This window comes from Protopterus annectens, chromosome 1.part0, assembly GCF_019279795.1.
Source record: "Protopterus annectens isolate FY-2018-M chromosome 1.part0, PAN1.0, whole genome shotgun sequence".
Taxonomy (NCBI): domain Eukaryota; kingdom Metazoa; phylum Chordata; order Ceratodontiformes; family Protopteridae; genus Protopterus; species Protopterus annectens.
Genome location: NC_056725.1, coordinates 1,852,213,182 through 1,852,233,856, shown reverse-complemented (window position 1 = coordinate 1,852,233,856; position 20,675 = coordinate 1,852,213,182). Strand labels below are relative to the sequence as shown.

Below are 20,675 nucleotides of genomic sequence, written 5' to 3'. Positions count from 1 at the left end.
TTTTGCCTTTTCCTCCATTTTCTTTAATACCTCCTCAGCTTTAACACCAAACAATACATCTTTCTTAAGAGGTGCATCTAGTAATTTAGCTTTGACATGATCTGGTAAGGTTTGCTCTTTGAGCCAAGCATGTCTACGTATGACTGATCCTGTAACAGCAGCTCTACAAGAGGCCTCTAAAGCATCAAAACCACATTGCAAGGTATGTTTACCCACTTGCTCTGCACTATGCAACAAATCCTGCAACTCCTTCAAGTCTGGTTGTTCAGGTTGTGACATTTTGCTTTTCAACTGAGATAACAAAAACTGTTGATACTTTAACATATGGAACTGACAGTTTAAAGCCCTCATGGTTAAAGTGGCTGAGGTGTATACCCTTTTCCCCCACCTTTCTAAAGCTCTGGAATCTCTCTCTGAAGGCAATGGATTTTTGGCAGTGGAGGCCTTAATTCCCTTGGGACCCTGTGAAATAGTTTCTGGGTCAGCCGCATGGCTTTTGTATAGGAATTGGTGTGAATCAGGAACCCGGTAATACCTGTCAGGCTTGACTGGAGCTGGAGGTAAAGAATCTGGGTTAAGGCTGGCCTCTGAATACACATCATCTAGTATGTCTAAGACAGGAGGCATAGCCAGAGGCCTGTGCTGAGGGAGCAAAAGAAAATCCCTGAACCTTTTCTTGGAGTCTGAGTACTCTTGGCCTTCCCAGTGGAAGTGTTCCCTCAAGGTATGCAAGGTTTCCCCAAAAGAGTAATCTTCAGGGGGGGAAGACAGAGGGAATGGACTCCTCTGCATCAGAATCTTCGAAAGGGAAGTAAGAATGTTCCTGGTCCTCAGAATGTTCTGAAGTAATGGAGGCCTGGTCCGAGGAAGGGTATTCTTCCTCCACTCTGGGCCTTTTGTCCGGGGGGGGGGGGGGGGGTTGAGAACCCCTGATAAGAGTAATCAAATCCTCAGCCATTATGAGCATCTGCTTTTTAGGCATGGGGCCTTGAGAGGGGCCCTGTGGAGCTTGTCTTTTAGAATGCATGTCTGCTTTAGATTTAGTGTAAGCCTTAATGGAAAAAGAAGAACGCCTGAAGACACCTTGAGAGGTGGCAGGCCTGTCTGAACTCTGAGTTTCCCTGCCAAGAGTGACTTCAGTATCTGTAGTGGGGGTGAGGGCCGAAGAGCCTGCGACCTCGGGCACAGAAGACACCGCTAATGAAGTGCCATCGGTAGTCAGGGGCTGCGTAGGCACCTCGCTGAGAACCGGAGCACATGTAGTCGGCTTTAGCGTGGTGTTGGTAGAAGTCGCGGACCTCGTATGTTGGTCCTTATCTTTACGTCGTTTACTCAAAATTGGAGTCGGAGTATCCGACGACATGTTGTAATTAAACTTTTTGCCAAAATAGTGTTGGGCGAACTCCGCCCGACGCTTAATAGTGCGTCTGTTGAATGTAGCACAAAAACGACAGGCCGAGACGTCGTGGTCTGGGCCTAAGCAAGGTATACAGAGGGAATGGAAATCCTTATGCGGTATTTGCTTCCCACATGAAATGCAATTATTAACTTTGTCTGACATCGGTCTGAGGCAAGAAAAGTTTCCCCAACGGGGTACTTAGCTTTCAAGAAGTCTTCGGTTGAAAAATATTCGTAATCTCAGGAGCTGGCCGACTGGCACTTGCGAACTGCTTCTGCTTCGGGCACCGCGCAGCAAGAAAGACTGAAGAAAATGGCGTTGGCTGGTTCTTTTATACCCCTGTCGCACTGACGTCAGGGAAGAAGTGACGACAACTGACACCGGACCTAGACTTTGGAATTCGGCCGACCGAGGACCCGCCTGACGGCAGGAGAACCCATCTGTTATGACTGCAGCTGTATGCACGATGAACATCTGGAAAGGACCAATTTTTTTAAGGACAATGCCTACTGAATATAGGTGACTGTACCTGTAAGAAATTTTTAACAGTTTGCATGGATTTAAGCTTTTTCCTCCATCTTTTTAAGACCTTCTTCTGCTTTTGAGCCGAACAAACATTCTTGGTTTAATGGAGCACCTAGTAATTTTGCTTTAACATGGTCTGGCAAGATTTGTTCCTTCAGCCATGCATGCCTTCTCAGAACAGACCCAGTGACAACAGCCCTGCAAGATGCTTCCAAGGCATCAAAACCACACTGCAAAGTATGTTTACCAGAATGCATTAACTCTTGCAAGTCTATTTTCCGCACAATCAGGAATCAACAACATTTTATGTTTAATTAGTTCCATAATATGCTGCTGGTACTTCAGCATGTGAAACTGGTAATTTAAAGCCCTGATGGCAATAGCTGCAGAGGTATAAAACTTCTTACCCAATCTGTCTAGAGCCCTAAAATCTCTGTCCGAAGGGGTAGGATTTTTGACTTTAGTAGTCTTAGTACCTTTAGGTTCCTGGGAAATGGTCTCTGGATCCGCAGTGGGATTTTTAGAGAGAAATTTGTGAGTCAGGTACTTTGTAGTACCGGTCAGGCTTTCTAGGAGCTGGTGGTAAAGTATCAGGGGTAAAACTGGATTCCATGAAGACATCATCTACAATATCCAGGACAGGGGGTATAGCTAGAGGCCTATGCTGAGGCAAGTCTAAAAATTCCTTGAGTCTCTTTTTCGACTGTGGGTAGTCCTGGCATTCCCAGCAGAAATGCTCTCTTAGGGTATGCAAGGTTTAACCGAAAGAAAAGTCCTCTGGGGGAGAGGCAGAGGGAATGGAATCCTCTGCATCTGAATCCTCATAGGTAGATAAGGGTATGTCCTGGTTATCACAGGGGTCAGAGCCATCGGACTCATGGTCTGTAAAATCAGAAGGAAAATCAATTCTTTGTCTTTTACAGCAGGAAGGCTGGCTTCCCCTAATTAAAGTAATAAGGTCTAAGCATTTGTTTCTGTGGCATGGGAGCTTGAGAATGCGCTTTAGTTGTCAGTTTACTAGGCGTAGTGTGAACTCTGGGCCTGAGAAATTCAGTAGTTTTAGTCTTTAACGGAGTAGTCTGTTTAATACGAACATCGGAAGGTCTGAATACACCCTCAGAAGCCGGTGCCTGCACAGCAGCTCCAGACCCATCCAAAGTAGAGATATCCACAGGTTCCATAGTCGAAGAAACATCTCACCGCATACCGGACTCCAAATGGGTCTCAGTAGAGGCCTGCGAATCTGTAGAAGCGGGTAACAGGAGCTGCGAAAACACCTCACTGAGTACTGGCGGACTGGCAACTAGCTTAACGGAAGCGTCGCCGGCAGTTTTGGACCTATGCATTTTTTGGAAGATCGGTAGTTGGATGGCTTATCGAAGCCATTTCGGAATACGGAGAACGAGAGCGAAAGAATTTAGAGAAAAAATAGCCCGACAACGAAGGATGTCATGGTCTGGGCCTAAACAGGCAAGACAATTATTAACTTTTTCTGACATCGGTTAGAGCAAGAGAAAAGGGTCCTCAACAGGGTACTTAGCTTTAGAAGACTTCAGGGTTGAAACTCGAAAAATGAAAATTTCAGGTAGCAGCTGACCGGCACTTGCGAAGAAAAAGCTGATGTAATGGCATTGGCTGCATGTTTTATACCCCTGATGAGCTGATGTCATGGAAGAGGTGACAGCATCCGACACAGAAATCCCAAGACTCTAGTATTTGGGCCAACTGAGGGCTACCTGCACATAGATAACCCAAGTGTGATGAGTGAAACACGAAGAACATCTAATGTTCTGTGGAATTCCCTGGCTGAGGGTTATTGTCTCTGCATAATGGTTTGGAACTGAGTCAGGAAGGAGACCTTTTCTGGAGGGATGAATGCCTTTTGATGGGAGGAATCCAGAAGAGCTTCCAGGAAAACTGTCCTGGTGGATGGGTCTGTGCTGGATTTGAGAATATTTATGGTGAACCCCAAAGAGGAGAGGAGGTCCTGAGTGAAGGCCAGATCCTTGAAGAGCTTTGACCGACTCGTGGCTTGAATGAGGCAGTTGTGTAGGTAGTCTGCAGAAGGCAATCACAGGAGCTAAACACTTTATGAAGACCCTGGGAGTAGTAGACATGCCAACGGGCAGTGCAGAGAATTGAAAGTGACTGGTACCTGCTCTAAAAAGAAGAAAACTTCTGCAAGAGTCCTCTACAGGCATGTACAAGTAAGCATCATTGAGGTCTAATGTGACCATTATGACCTGAGGGGCTATCATGGGAAGAAGTTTTTGAAGAGTCAACATTTTGAAGTCTGGTACCAGCAGGGACTGATTGAGGGTGGACAGGTCTACAATAGGAGGCCAAGAGCCTTCCTTTCTGGGAACCAGGAATAGCCTGGAATATAACCCCTTCCCTATTTAGTGTTCTGGTACTGGTTCCACTGAGCCCTGTGGGCACAGACTGTCAATCTGAGAAAGGACCTCTGCTCTTTGATTTTGTGGAACATCCAGGTAACCAGAGTATCTTAATGGCTTTTTGAAAGTGAGTCTGTAACCATCTGAGATAACTTTCGGAACCCACTTGTCTGAAGTAATGAGGGACCAGTTTTCTTTGAACAGGGATAGCCTTCCTCATAGTCTTCATCTTGTCTTTTCTGGGGGGGGGGGGGATGAAGAGTCATTGTGGATGTCTTCCAGGGCCTTGTGGCCTAGAACACCCCTGCCTGAGGGGTTTCCAAGGACCACTGCCTGGGCCTTTGTAAATGATGTTGTCTTTGAGGCCTTTCCCTCTGGGGTTTCCTTTGGGTGTTTTTTTTATTGAGAGGAAAAGGACCAGTGTTTAGTGGTAAAATTCTACTAAACCTAGGAGGCTGAACTTGGAGGAAGTCCTTGACAGTTTGGATAGATTTTCCTTGATCTTCCATCTTTTTGATCACACACACAGCTTTTGGATGAGGAAGTCTTTTACCAGGGGTGCACATAGAAGTTTGGATTTGACATGGTCTGGTAGGTCTGTTCCCTAAGCCAAGCACATCTTCTAATGATATAACAAGATACAGCAGCTTGGCTAGAGGCATCCATAGCATCACAGCCACAGTGCAGAAAGTGTCTAGCCACCTGGGAGATGGAGTGGCAAAGGTCTAACAATTCCTTAGAAATGTTCTTGTCCTCCAGGGAGGACATCTTCTGCTTGATTTCATCTAAAATACTTTGTGGTATTTTATCATATGAAAAGTACAGTTTTGTACCTACCATAAATGTAGATGTTCAAGTGTACACGCTGCTGCAGTCATCACACTTGGGTTATTCTGTCATCAGGCGGTCCCGCAGTCGGCAGGAATTCCAAAGTCTTGGTCCGGCGTCGGTTGCTGTCGCTTCTTCCCTGATGTCAGTGCGCCAGGGGTATATATAATGCATCCAACGCCATTTTCTTCAGTTTTTCTTGCCCCAGATGTCAGGTGCCCCCAAAAAGGTGGTCAGTAATAAGTACCAATTTAAGAAAATTTTGCACAAACACAAAATCCCTCCAGCTATAAGCAAATACATCAGGAAGGTATTGTAAAGATTTAGCCAGTTACATCAGAGGGGATGGAGGGAGGATAACCTGGACTGCAGCAGGGTGTACACTCGAACATCTACATTTATGGTAGGTACAAAACTGTACTATGTTCATCGTGTTACCATGCTGCAGTCATCACACTTGGGTAGAATCCCAAAGCTAAGGATGGGTGGAGGAGTCAAAGAGGGTTAGAGGAGGCTAGAAGGCCCTGCAGAACTGTAGTGGCGAAGTCAGCTCTAGTCTTAAAGTGGTAAGTGATAGTGTTTGGTAAAGGTGTGTACTGAACTCCAAGTTGCAGCTTCCAAAATCTCCTTGGTTGGAACCCCCCTGATTAAGGCTGTAGATGTAGCTGTTGCCCTAGTGGGGTGGGGCCTTATGGTAGCAGGAACTGGTTTTCTATGATGGGTACAGCAAAAAGGAATGCAATGCCCTATCCATTTGGAAATGGTTTGTTTTGATATAGCGTTCCCTTGTGAAGCTGTAGCATAGGATATGGTCAGATTTTCTGAAAACCTTAGTTTTATCCAAGTAGTAACGAAGTTGCCTGTGAATGTCCAAGGAATGCAGGAGTCTTTCTCCTTTGTTCTCTGGATTTGGGAAGAAGGTATGTAAGTGGATGGCTTGATTTAAAGCCACACTGGAAACCACCTTAGGCATGAAGGAAGGATTAGTTCGTAGAGAAACTCTTGTCTTGATGGAAAATGAGGAAAAGTTCCACTGCCATTAGCGCCTGCAGCTCTGAGACTCTTCTGGCTGAAGTTATTGCTAGCAGCAGGGCAGTCTTCCATGATATAAAGTGTAGATCAGCAGAGAAAGCTGGTTCAAAGGGAGGTAGTGTAAGTTTTTCCAGAAAAAAAATTGAGGTCCCATGTTGGTGTAGGTGCTCTCCTGGGGGGGGGGCTAATGTTTTTTGCCCCTCTGAGGAACTGCCTTAGAAGTGGATGTGAAAATAAGGGTGGATCCGTGTTGTAGTGGGCTGAAATAGCTGATGCATGGATTTTAATGGAAGAAAAAGAAAGTCCTTTGTGCAACATCTCAGTTAAATACTGTAGGATCTGAGGCATGCGAGGCTGAAGTGTATTTTGGCCTTTAGCTTGGTTCCAGGCGCAAAACCTTTTCCATTTGTCCGAGTACGCCTTCCTGGTGCTGGGCCTCCTAGCTTCCAGAATAACATCCATAACTGCTTGGGAAAGAGGAGCTGGCTGGATGCTTAGCTGATCTGCCATGCCGCCAGATTTAAGGTTTTGAGCTGGCTGTGTAGAATCTGATTGTTTTGCTGTGTGAGCAAATGGGCAATTTGTGGTAAAATCCAAGGTGGACCCTGGGCCATATTCTTTAATAGTGGGTACCAGTGCTGGCGTGGCCAGTCTGGAGCTATGAGTATCAGTCGTGGTCTCTCCTTTCTGACTTACAAAAGCACCTTTGTGAGAAGAGGCAAAGGAGGGAAGGCATATACGGTCAGGTTTTTCCAAATGAATGAGAGTGCGTCCACTTTCCAAGCTTGATGGTGGAGTGTCCTTGTACAAAATTTTGTTAGCTGATAGTTTTGGGGGCTGGCAAACAGGTCTATGTCTGGGAGGCCCCATTTTTGAGTTATCATTGCAAATACTTGTGGAGCCAGTTTCCACTCGTGGGGATCCATGATGTTTCTGCTGAGGTCGTCTGCCAATGTGTTCTTTTTTCCTGGCAGGAATTGAGCTTGTAACTGAACTTGGTAAGCCAGTGCTGTGTTCCACAAGGTTATTGCTTGCCTGCATAGAGGGTAGGAGTGTGTACCCCCTTGTTTGTTTATGCACCACATTACTGTGGTGTTGTCCGTCCTTATTGTAAGTTGTCTTGGATGTAATAGGTTCTTGAAGGCTGTCAGAGCATTCTGTACAGCTAGCATCTCTTTTTGATTGATGTGCAGCTTCCTTTGATCTGCAGTCCATATGCCTTGAATGCACTGTCCTGCCATGTGTGCCCCCCAGGCGTAGTCCGATGCATCTGTTGTCATAGTTTGCCTGGCTGGGGGCAAAGTGAAAGGCTGACCCTTGTTGAGGTGACATGCCTGTGACCACCATAGAAACTCCTGCTGTAGGCAGGGAATGAGAGATATCATTGTGTCCAAGCTGTGGCTGTTTTGAGACCATATGCTTTTTAGGTACAACTGTAATTTCCTCGTATGCAGCTTTGCAAATGGTATTAGTAGTATGCAAGTTGCCATGAAGCCCAAGGCCTGCAGAATTTTTCTTGCAGGGAGCTGGGTCTTTGTTGCCATTGTTTTGAAATATTGAGTCAGTTGTAGTTGTTTGTCTGGCATCAGATAAGCCTTCTGGGCCGTTGTAGTCAAGCTGGTACCCAGGAATGTCATATTTTGTGAGGGTACTAGTTTTGATTTCTTTTCGTTTACTGTGTACCCCAGGCAACTTAGAAGATGTTTTACAAAAGCCAGATGTTGTAAGAGGATGTCCTTGTTTTCTGCTTGGATGAGGCAGTTTTCCAGGTATGGGTATATTTGAATTCCTCTTTGTCTGCAGTATGCAATTACTGGTGCCAGGCATTTTGTGAAGACCCTGGGCGCAGTGGATAAGCCAAAGGGCGGTGCAGAGAATTGGTAGTGGGTTGAACCTGCAATGAAACGGAGGTATCTTCTGCAACTTTGTCTGATAGGGACATGCAGGTATGCCTCCTTGGAGGTCCAACGTTACCAGCCATGCTTTCTTGTCCAACATGGGAAGAAGCTGCTGTAGTGTTAGCATCTTGAATTTGGGTACTTGTAAGAAGGTGTTTAGAATTGAAAGGTCCAGAATTGGTCTCCAGGCATTGTCCTTTCTGGGGACTAGAAAGAGTCTTGAGTAAAATCCTTGGCCTTGCTCCCGTGTAGGTACCAGTTGAATGTCTCTCATGTCCATGAGAGCTGTAATTTGTTTTTGTGCCTCTGCCCATTGATTTTGTGGCAGGTTTGGCATTCCTCTTTTCATTGGCAAGGTGTGGAAATGGAATCTGTATCCTCGTGAAATTATGTCTAGGACCCATTTGTCCTTTGTGACAATGTGTCAGCTGTCTGAAAAAAGTGTGAGTTTTCCTCCCAAAGGAGCTGCCAAGAGAGTGTTGCTTGGCCAGATGAGGTGTAAGTCATTGAGTTTGCCTTCTAGTAGTTTGGGGCCTGTCTTCTCCTCCCTTCTGTGTTGCAGTGCCCCATTGTCGAGGTTTGTATTGGGCTTGTGGTTGCCCTCTGCCTCTTGGGCGTCTGTATTTACCCCTCTGTGGTCTGTCAGTAGCTGGAAAGGACCAATTTTTTGTTGGCCAATTTCTGCTGAAGCGAGGGGCTGTACCTGTAGAAAATCTTTGACTGTCTGCATAGATTTTGCCTTATCCTCCATTTTCTTTAAGACTTCTTCTGCTTTAACTCCAAATAGGACATCCTGCTGTAAGGGAGCATCTAGAAGCTTTGCTTTAACATGATCAGGCAGAGTTTGCTCCTTTAACCAAGCATGCCTACGTATAACAGACCCAGTGACAGCTGCTCTGCAGGAAGCCTCTAAAGAATCAAACCCACATTGTAAAGTATGTTTGCCCACCTGTTCAGCCGCATGCAACAGATCCTGCATTTCTTTCAATTCAGACTGTTGAGGGAGTGTGCTCATTTTTTGTCTTAACTGAGACATTAGAAATTGCTGCTATTTTAGCATGTGAAATTGGCAATTTAGTGCTCTCATAGCTAGAGTGGCTGAGGTGTAAACCTTTTTCCCCCACCTGTCTAGTGCTCTGGAGTCCCTTTCAGAGGGTACAGGATTTGTTGCCATAGAAGCCTTAGCCCCTTTGGGCTTTTATAAAGGAATTTGTGGGAGTCAGGCACTCTATAGTATCTGTCTGGTTTGGCTGGAGCAGGAGGCAGAGAATCTGGGTTCAAACTAGATTCTAAGTAAACATCATCCACAATGTCTAAAACTGGGGAGATGGCAAGAGGTCTGTGCTGGGGGAGTAAAAGAAACTCTCTGAGCCTTTTCTTTGAGTCAGAGTAGTCCTGACCTTCCCAGTGAAAATGTTCCCTCATAGCTTGTAAAGTTTCCCCAAAGGAGTAGTCTTCAGGGGGAGAAGCTGAGGGAATGGAATCCTCAGCATCAGAATCTTCATAAGGGGAAAAAGAGCAATCCTGGTCCTCAGAGGAGCCTGAGGAAATAGACACTTGTTCAGAGGAGGCATAATCTTCCTCTTGTCTACGTCTTTTGTCGGGTGGGGGTTGGGAACCCCTGATTAAAGAGATCAAATCTTCCGCCATTTTAAGCATCTGTTTCTTAGGCATGGGGCCTTGAACTGGAGACTGAAGTGCAGTCTTTTTTGGTTTAATAGGAGTCTTAAGCTTAGGATACGTTTTTATGGTGAGCGTCGTCGGTCTGAAGACGCCTTCAGGAACCGAAGGTGTTTCTGCAGCACCATCTTTCTGCAGTGTAGTCGGTAGGGGCTAAACAAAATGGCTGCGTCGGCCTAGCACTCTCTGCCAAAGGCTCCGAAGCGGTCTCGGGTTCCAAATCTGCGGTAGCCAGGGGCTGCGTAGGAGCCTCACTGAAGACCGGAGACCGGCCCAGCCGAGGCCTCGGAGTCTGGCTTGGGTCTAGGCTGCCTGTCCTTATCCTTGCGTTTTTTGTGCACGCCGGTAGTCGGTTGCTCCGACAGCATTGTGTAGTTAAATTTTCTACCGAAGTAGTGTTGTGTGAAATCAAAGCGTTTTTTTATAGTACGCTTATTGAACCTAGCACAAAAACGACAACCAGTGACGTTGAGGTCTGGGCCTAGGCAAGGTATGCAGTAAGAATGAAAATCCTTATGAGGTATTTGCTTCCCACAAGAAATACAATTGTTAATTTTTTCTGACATCGGTCTGAGGCAAGAAAAGTTTCCCCAACGGGGTACTTAGCTTTATTGAGGACTTCGGATCTGAAATTCGACTTTGAAAATCTCAGGAGTCGGCTGACTGGCACTTGCGAACTGCTTCTGCTTCGGGCACCGCACGGCAAGATAGACTGAAGAAAATGGCGTTGGATGCATTATATATACCCCTGGCGCACTGACATCAGGGAAGAAGCAACAGAAACCAACGCCGGACCAAGACTTTGGAATTCTGGCCGACTGTGGGACCGCCTGACGACAGGATAACCCAAGTGTGATGACTGCGGCAGGGTAACACGATGAACATCTGGCAGTTAAGGCCCTCATGACTAGGGTAGCAGAAGTGTAGACTTTTAACAAACCTATCAAAGGCCCTGCTTTCTTTATCAGCAGTTCAAGAGTTTTTTTTAAAGAGCTGGCTCTTGCACTATTGCGACCTGGAGTGACAACCTCTGGAGCAGCACAGGGGTTTTTGAAGAGGGATATTTGCGAGTCCAGCACCCTGTACAACCTGTCTGGTTTTCCAGAGACTGGACATGGAGAATATGGATCCAGGGAAAAGTCTATAAAAAAAAAACATCCTCCATCCACTCCAATACAGGAGAAACAGCCAAAGGTTTTCATTCTGGGAGGTCAAGAAACTCCCCAACCTCTTTTTTTTTTTTTTATTGTAGGTATTCCTGTGCCTCCCACTGGAAATATTCCCTCATGGCGTGGAGTGTTTCTCCAAAAGTGATGTCTTCAAGAGGTGAAGCTGAAGGCAGATTCTCTTCAGAATCTGAATCTTCAAAAGAATTAAGGAAGGGTTCTTCCTCAAAGACAGACTCAACCTGGTCAGAATCCTCATCCTAATCAGGAGGTTCAGAGAAAACTTCAGAGGTAGGATCCCTCTTTCTGTTCCCTCGGGAAGGCTCCAAAGGGGGATGTCTAGCTCTGATTAAGGAGATATGGTCTTTAACTAACCTAACCAGGTCATGGTGATGGTGATAGCTTAGACCTTGAGATAAGGTACGTCTGCAATCCTGACGCCAGTCTCTTTGTAAGGAAGAACTGATGCAGGCTGATGCCTCTAAGGAATGTTGCTGGTAAAAGATCACCTTTAGGAAGCAGAGGTCTGCTGAGCGACTCCAGACATGGCCGACAAACTAAAAGCCAAGGCCTGTGAGGGGGCTGAGGGACCTGATGGCATGCCAGACTCCATACGGGTGTTGACAGAGGCCTGCACCACCACCTTGGTCGCAGAAGGGGGCTGTGAAATCGCCTCGCCTTCCACAGCAATAACGAGCCTTGGGGAACTGGTATACAGTGAACGGTTGTCATCCGACACCCTAAGCTTGGACCTTTTTCCTTGTCCTTTCTACACGTAAAGAGCTCAACCTCGGGATGACCAGTGGATGCCAACAAATGACGCGAAGTAGATGGCAGACTAAGATGCCTTGCTAAGATTTTGGACCTATGCCTGACAGTCCTAGAATTGAAACCGGTGCAAAAACGGCAACTAGGGATGTTGTGATCCAGGTCTAGGCAGGTGACACAATGTATGAAAATCTTGTGTCGAATTTGCTTACCACAGCGGAGACAACTGTTAACCTTATCTGACATGGATTAAAGAAAGAAAGACAGATCCCCAATAGGGTACCTGGCTTTAGATGACCTCTCTGGTGTGGACAGACCCACATGCTGAAACACTGCTTCTGGCTCTGACGGCAAGAAAAGACAGACGTCGTGGTGTCGGCTGGCTCCCTTTATACCTAAGCGTACTGACATAAGGATAGGATGTCTGCCAGCCTTAGGAGGAGATTTTTTTTCTCTGGTAGTCGGGTCAGCCAAGGGCTTCCAAAGCAGGAAATCCCACAAGTCAGAACTACAACAGTGAAACACAAACATCAACTTGGGTTATTGCAAAAGTTATTTACGTTTGAACATATTATATTCTTTCTTGCCATTTGGCTCAACTTTTTTATTTTTTTATAGGGAAAATACAGGTCAGTGAGACAAAAGACAGTATACATTTTCAATGGAAGCTGCCTGGATGATGCAGTCATTCACCTAAGCCCGATGCTGAACCTTCCAGTCCCCAAGGTGGCCATATATAGATGTTAAGCATTTGGTAAACACTCCAGTCTACATAATGTGGACAGGCCAAAATGCAATCAAGTAAAATGAAAGTGCTGGCATCCTTTAAGTCTAAATAAAATAAGCTGTTTTGGTGACCCTATTCATTTATTTGCATTTGTTATGCAAGACAGCCCAATTGGGCAAAACAGCTTCTTTTCAATGGAGGTCCAGTTCCAAAACAACAGATACAAACATTTTTAGATTCACCTAAGACAAGATATGGGCAAGTAGAAAAGATTTACATATTTGCTGAAATTACTCACAGCACTTCATAACATGCATGGAAAATAAGAATGTATACTACATGTATAATGTCAAAATATTTTAATGTATATTGTGTTTATAAAATGGCATAGAAATAGGTCAAACATTTTTGTAATTAGTCATCAGCTATGACAATGATGCAAACAAGAATTTTATTGGTGAGATGCTTAACACTGGGAGTACATAAAGTATATGCTACATTATGAGAAAGATAAATGTAGATTAGGAAATGTAGACAGAATGGTAATCTAACCAGGACACCCTGAACAGTGAGTAATCAAAAGTGAGATTAAGTATTTGTTTAGGTGTATACCAAAGGTGTACATGAATATTTTGTTACTAGGGTAATGTGCAACTTATTAGTGTGGTGTGATACACAAGATCATCTAGGGGTCTGACAGGCGGTTTACCAGCAGAGTTAGATTTTGTACGAGGTTACTGCCCTTTTGGGTATATGGACAAGCTGTATGGCAACTGTATTATTAGTATACTTTAGGTACTCCACCTTGTCTTATTTTATTTGGGAGTGAATTCCATTTTTTGCTAAATATGTAGAATACAACAAAGCAGATTGGTAATAGTTGTTTGATTTCTATTTAAAATATTAAGTTCTGATATTGGGATATGAGATTTCTAGCTGGGATGTATCTTTGTCATATGTTATGTTACTTGGAGCAAGACATTTATCCAATTTAAGCAAGAACATGGTGAGTTAGCAATCTGAATCTGGGAACTTTTTTTTTTTTTTTTTTTGCACTCCCCCAACAAGACCAAGACCAACAGCTCCTCTACCTGCACCAAACTGCCTGTTTGTTCCATAGTCATGGGAGTTTAGAACTTCTGGGGGGGTTAAGAGCTCTGTGGTCCATTTGTTCCAGCCAGGAATCCCCCACGAGCTCATCCACTTGCTGCAAGAGTAGAAAGCTTGTACGTCACTCACTAGGGAAGAAGGAAGCCAGGCTCTAGAAAGAGAAAAATAATGCTCGTAGCTGTTTGGGAGATGGCTGCACCATGGAGTCTGCACTGAGTAGTCAGGTGGTCTGCAACTGCAAGGGAAAAAAAAAAACCCAGCCCTACACCTACCCTCCACCCTCATCACACAAACTAAAATGGCTGCCAAGCAAAAGACACACACACAAGCATTTACGCATGCCTCCATCCATTTTCTAAACCATTTCTTCTGATAAGGACTGTGGTGTTTGCAAACTGACAAAGTTAAACCACTGACTGTTTCCAGCTCACACAGCTTATCCTATGGGACCCTCAGACAAGATGAAAGATAAAATCCCTGGGATAGCCAAAGGGCATTCTTACTACATGCCCAAATGTCCTCAACTGATGCCTCTCAATACAAAAGAGCAGTGAAAGCATTCACAATGACTCCTGGATTGCTGAACTCCTATCATGGACAGTGGATCCAGCTATGCTGAGAAAGAACCTCACTTCTGCTATGTGAATCCACATCATCATCTTTTTAGTCACTATTCACAGATGAGGACAGCAACAGAGTGACAAGGTAAAATGACAGTTCTGTCCTGTCACTTGGCTCTCACTTTATTACCACAGGCTGGTACAACACTGATAAGTACAACCATTGTACTATCCTTTAAACACTCACCCAAATCCTCTCTACCTCACTTGTGAGCAAGACCTCAAGATATTTACACTCTGTGTATAAGGCAGCTACTCCTCATCACCTTCAAAAAGGAATCCACTCCTTTCCAGACTGGACATGCTGCTTCACACTAACCAGCAAATCAACTCTAGTGCACATTAGAAATCACAATCACTTGAGGATAGGAGGACACCATATGCACACAAAGATGCAATGCTCACATTTACAAACTGGAAACTCGCCATACTACCTCTTCCTTTACATTCTGTCCATAAAATGCACAAATAGGAGGAAAGACAGTGACACACCCAAGGTAGAAACCTTTCTCCACCCTGGATGCATCTGATAATATGAGTTAAATGCTGGCTTCTTAAGGTTTACTAAAATGCTCTAGGTAGAGAATGAAAGGGAAGAAGCCAGTACTGACAAAGCCATGATCTTTTGTTCGTTTCTTTAAGTACTGAGCAGTCATGAATGTACAAGACTGACAAAACATACAAGTCTGCCCTATTTATACTACAGCACTGTAAGTGCTTTACAGGGCAAATACTGCCTGCATAAAAAAAATTTAGTTGTGAAAAGTAAAATTAAATTAAAATTTGGTTCACATTTAACCACAACAAAATTTGGAAATGCAGACAACAACAAGAAAGAGAAAACAAGAAATAAAGAACAGACCCACAAACTAAGTAAACTAAGATAAAATCTTAAGAATAAAAGGAAAAGGAATGAGAATTCAGAAACTTACTTCTAGTTCCACATTAGCACGTACATACTGCCGAGTTCTGGGGTGATTGAGAAGGTGGAGAACTGTTGTTATTAGAGCTTCATTTATTCGACTCAGCTGACAATCAAGAACATTTTTCAAAATTGTACTTAATCCACCACGAATAGCAACTATCTCAGGATTCTGAAGTGCTGGAATGGAAACAGTCATAAAATGATTCAAGACTGCATAAACTTGCTACATACAATTTTTTTTTCCTAATAAGGTGTGCTTTGTCAGTCCTTTGATGGTTGTATATCAGTTTTTAAACAGGTATGCAAACAGTACTCCAAGTACCTCTACTGGTACAGATGAAAACGCTGTAGCTACCCAATGAAACCTACAAACAACATCCATTGAAGGACAAACTCAAAAAATGTCTTTATATTCAAGTTTCTGAAGTGCATCTTCACAGCTAAAAATGCAACTAGTTTAAAATCACACTTTTACTGCTGCACAAATCAAAGACATTGTCATCATAAATTCCATAGAGAATACATCTACTTTAAAACAGTCTAATTCATCTAAATCTCATACTTTCACTAACCTTTTATATACTTTATGATGAAGAAGCAGAGACTTGAGATACTCCCATATATCACCTTTAAATTTTCTTCATGAAGGGGACACATCATCGGAAATCATTGGGAATTGCATCTCCCAATTAAAATTAATTTAATTAAGTGCATAAGGTTTCAGCTTTATACTTCACAAGAAGAAAATGGATTCTAATTTTATTTGACATGAATGTATGCAACTTCCCTACACATCAAGAAAAAAATTTGTCAAAAATCTAATTTTTCAAAGCAGAGCGGATTCTACTGTGCTTTTTAATCTAAACAAACTGGCAAACTATCACTAGTGCCTTCCTTTTAATATCTTGTACACATTCGATTATGTAAATTTTGAAAGACCAAATATTTCACCAATTTAACAATTGGAACAGCTGCACACACACAGATGTGCATTACCCAAGAGGGGCATATGAAATCTGTGAAGTATGTACTACAAATAGCACACAAAGTACAGCTGTGTACACTTGCCATAAATGTAGATGTTCAATTGTATTCACTGTTGCAGTCATCACCTGTGGGTTATCCCTGCTGTGGTAGCCCTCAGCCAGCCCGAATACCAGAGTCAATGTTTTTCTGCATCGGCTGCTGTCGCCTGTAGTGTGATGTCAGGCCGTCAATGCTATAAAGCAAGGCAGCAGACGCCATTACATCAGGTTTTCTTGTCCTAACCCTTCAGAAGCACAATGAAATACGGTAAAGTAATCCTGGTGGCTAAAAGCCACCTTGAGAAGCTTATGACTCCCTAAGGAAAGAGGATATAAGGAGGAAGGAAAACCAGGACTGCAACAGTGAATACACTCAAACATCTACATTTATGGTAAGTATACACAACTGTACTATGTTCTTTGTGTTTCACTGTTGCAGCCATCACCTGTGGGAGGATTCCCAAAGCTGAGGAGAGGGGTGGAGGGATTAGAGACCTAGGCATGGATCAGCATGCCCTGCAGAACTGCAGAGGCAAACCCTGTCCTAGTCTTAAGAGAAAAGAGGTAGGTGGTAATGCTTTGTAAAGGTATGGACAGAGGGTCCAGGTGGCAGCTTCCAAGATGTCCATGGTGGGAACTCCTCTGAGGAATGCTGTGGAAGTGGAAGTTGCCCTAGTGGAATGGCTACAAACAGACTTAGGGTGTGGTTTCTCATGTAGTCTGTAGCAGAAATGGATACAGTGTGATATCCATTTGGAAATGGTTTGCTTGGAAATGGGCTTCCCTTCTGCCCCTTGGGCAAAGCTGACACAAAGCTGGTCTGTTTTTCTGAAGTGTTTAGTATGGTCCAGGTAGTATCTGAGCGGTCTGTGCATGTCTAGTGAGTGCAAGTCTTTCCCCTTGTTTTGAGGGTTAGAAAAGAAGGTGGGTAGATGTATGGCTTGGTTGAGGGTCACATCAGATACCGCCTTGGGCATAAAGGAGGGGTTAGTCCTCGGGGATACCCTGTCTTCATGGCAAATAATGAAGGGCTCAACGGCCATGAGTGCCTGAAGTTCTGAAACCCTTCTGGCTGAGGTGATAGCTAGTAGGAAAGTAGTCTTCCAAGAGAGGTATCTCAACTCTGCTGAAGCAGCAGGTTCAAATGGTGGTAAGGTTAGTTTTTCTAAAACATAATTCAGGTCCCAGGCTGGTGCAAGTGTCCTTCTGGGAGGTCTGATATTAGAAGCCCCTCTGAGGAATTGTTTAGTCAAAGGATGCGAGAAAAGGGGCTGATCTGTATCAAAATGAGCTGAAATGGCTGAGGCATGGATTTTAATAGAAGAGAAGGAGAGGCCATTATTGAGTAACTCTGCTAGGTAGCCCAGGATGAGAGGGGTAGAAGGCAGTGAGATACTGCCCCCTCTGGACTGGCTCCAGGAGCAGAATCCTTTCCATTTCCTGGCATAAGATTTTCTGCTGCTGGGCTTTCTGGCCTCTGTAATAATGTCTAGAAAGTGTTTGCTTAACAGGGGCCCCTTGTTTGCTTTTAAAGTATTAGCCATGCTGACAGTTTGACAAACTGCAAGTCTGGGTGCAGCATCCCCCCCCCCCCCCCAACTGGGTCAAGAGGTCTGAGATCAAGGGAAGTTGCCTGGGAGGCTGTAATGCCAGGCTGTGCAGTAAGGGGAACCAATACTGTCTGGCCCAATCTGGAGCAATGAGGATGGCCTTAGGTCTTTCCTCCATTATCTTGATCAGTACCTTGGGAATAAGAGGCAGAGAAGGGAATGCATACACAAAGAGGGAGTTCAGGGGAAGGTCAAGGCATCCACCTTCTATGTTAGGTGGTGATACTCCCTGGTACAGAATTTTTTTAGCTGGTAGTTGAGGTGCGAAGCAAAGAGATCCACCTCCGGAGTCTCCATTCCTAAACGACTTGCAAAAAGATTTTTCTTTGGAGCTGCCATTCGTGGGGATCCAGTAAGGTTCTGCTTAGATGGTCTGCCAGGGTGTTGTTGATCCCTGGTAGGTATTGGGCAATTAGGTGTAATCCCATGGAGGAGGCTGTCAGCCACAGGTTCATGGCTAGCCTGCACAGAGGGTACAATTGGGTCCCTCCCCGTTTATTGATGTACTACATTACTGTGGTGTTGTCTGCTTTAATAAGGAGAACCCCTGGCCTGAGATGGGGTTTGAAGGATGTCAGAGCCTTTTGTACTGCCATAATTTCCTTCTAATTGATGTGTAAAGTAAGGTATTGAGCATCCCAAAGACCTTGGGTGCACCTGCCTGCTAGGTGAGTACCCCAAGCAATGTCTGAGGAGTTGGTGGTGATGGTCTGCCCGGTAGGGCGGAGGATGAAGGGAATACCCTTCTTCTTGGCACAAGCCTCTGCCCACCAGAGAAACTTGGCCCTTATACAGGGGATCAAAGGAAGAGAGGTATCTAGAGACTGAGAGTGCTGACACCAAAGGTTATTTAGATACGAATGAAGTTTCCTCATGTGAAGCATGGCCAGAAGAATTAGTAGGATGCAAGATGCCATGTACCCAAAGGCTTGCAGGAAAGTACAGTTGTGTACACTTACCATAAATGTAGATGTTCGAGTGTATTCACTGTTGCAGTCATCACCTGTGGGTTATCCCTACTGTGGTAGCCCTCGACCGGCCCAAATACCAGAGTCAATGTTTTTGTGTGCCAGCTGCTGTCGCCTGTAGTCTGTAGTCTGACGTCAGGTCGTCAGTACTATAAAGCAAGACAGCTGATATCATTACATCAGTTTTTCTTGCCCTAACCCGTCAGAAGCACACGGGGAAAGAGAGAAGTGGTCCTGGTGGCTAAGAGCCACCTTGGAAAGCATGTGTCCCCCTAGGGAAAGATGAGAAAAGGGAGGTGGAGGAAGGGAAACCAAGACTGCAACAGTGAATACACTCGAACATCTACAGTTATGGTAAGTGTACACAACTGTACTATGTTCTTCGTGTTTCACTGTTGCAGTCATCACTGTGGGAGGATTCCCAAAGCTGAGGTAAAGGGTGGAAGGACAGCTAGATTCCTAGTTATGGGTCAGGAGGCCCTGCAGAATTGCAGAGGCAATCCCTGCCCTAGACTTATAAAAGAAAGGTAGGTAGTAATGCTTTGTAAATGTATGGACAGAGATCCAGGTGGCCGCTTCCAATATGTCCCTGGTAGGTACTCCTCCGAGGAAGGCAGTGGAAGTGGAGGTGGCCTAGTGGAGTGGGTACGAATTGACCTAGTAATGGGTTTCCCATGTAGTATGTAGCAAAAATAGATACAGTGTGATATCCATTTGGAAATGGTTTGTTTGGAGATGGGCTTCCCCTCTGCCCCTGGGGCAATGCTTACAAAAAGCTGGTCTGTTTTTCTGAATGGCTTAGTGCAGTCCAGATAGTATCCGAGTTGTCTGTGCACATCTAGTGAGTGTAGAATTCTTTCCCCCTTGTTTTGAAGGTTGGGAAAAAAAGGTAGGTATGTGTATGGCCTGGTTAAGGGTCACATCAGATACCACACCTTGGGCATAAAGGAGGGATTAGTCCTCAGGGAGAGACTGTCTGCATGGAAAATTATGAAGGGCTTGACAGCCATGAGAGTTTGAAGTTCTGAGACCCTTCTGGCTGAGGTGATAGCTAGTAGGAAGGCAGCCTTCCAGGAGAGGTATTTCAATTCTGTTGAAGCGGCAGGTTCAAAAGTAGGTAAGGTTAGTTTCTCTAACACATAATTCAGGTCCCAGGAGGGAGTAGGAGGTCTTCTGGGAGGCCTGATATTAAAAGCCCCTCTGAGGAACTGCTTAATCAAATGATGACAGACGAGGGGTGGGTCTGAATCATAATGGGCAGAGATGGCCAAGACATGGATTTTAATAGAAGAGAAGAGAGGCCATTATTGAGCAACTCTGCTAAGTAATCCAGGATGAGAGGGATGGAAGGTTGGAAGGTACTGCCCCATTTCCATTTTGACTGTTTCCAGGAGCAGAATCTTCCATTTTCCTGCATAAGATTGCCCTGTGCTGGGCCTTCTGGGCCTCTGTGATGACTTCCTCGACCTGTTTGCTTAACACTGACTTCTTGTTGGTTTTTAATGTATGAGCCATGCTGAAAGTTTGAGAGTCTATAGGTCTGGGTGCAGTACCTTCCCCCGCTCCTAGGTCAAGACGTCTGACCTTAGAGGAAGCAGCTTGGGGGGCTGTAAGGTCAGACTGCATAGTAAAGGGTACCAATGCTGTCTGGGACAATCTGGAGCGATGAGAATGGCCTTTGGTCTCTCCTCTCTTATTTTGATCAGAACCTTGGGAAGAAAGGGCAGAGGACGGTATATGTACACAAAGAGGGAGCCCCAAGGGAAGGTCAAGGCATCCACCTTGCATGATAGGACGTGATACTCCCTGGTACAAAACTTATGCAGCTGGTGGTTGAGGTGCGAGGCAAAGAGGTCCACCTCTGAGGTCCCCCACTCCTGGGTGATTTGCAGAAAGATTTCTCTGTGGAGCTGCCATTCATGGGGGTCCAGTAAGTTTCTACTTAGGTGGTCTGCCAGTGTGTTGTTGATCCCTGATAAGTATTAAGCAATTAGGTGT

General features: G+C 44.8%; 1 protein-coding gene across 1 annotated transcript in view; it reads right to left on the bottom strand.

Moving 5' to 3' along the window:
• The window catches only part of RICTOR (RPTOR independent companion of MTOR complex 2), a 3,179,211-nt gene that overhangs the window by 2,582,484 nt on the left and 576,052 nt on the right, over positions 1-20,675 (bottom strand). Inside the window, exon 8 of the mRNA XM_044069875.1 lies at positions 15,082-15,251. Coding sequence (XP_043925810.1) covers positions 15,082-15,251 — 170 coding nt within the window. The remainder of the gene's footprint in view (positions 1-15,081; positions 15,252-20,675) is intronic.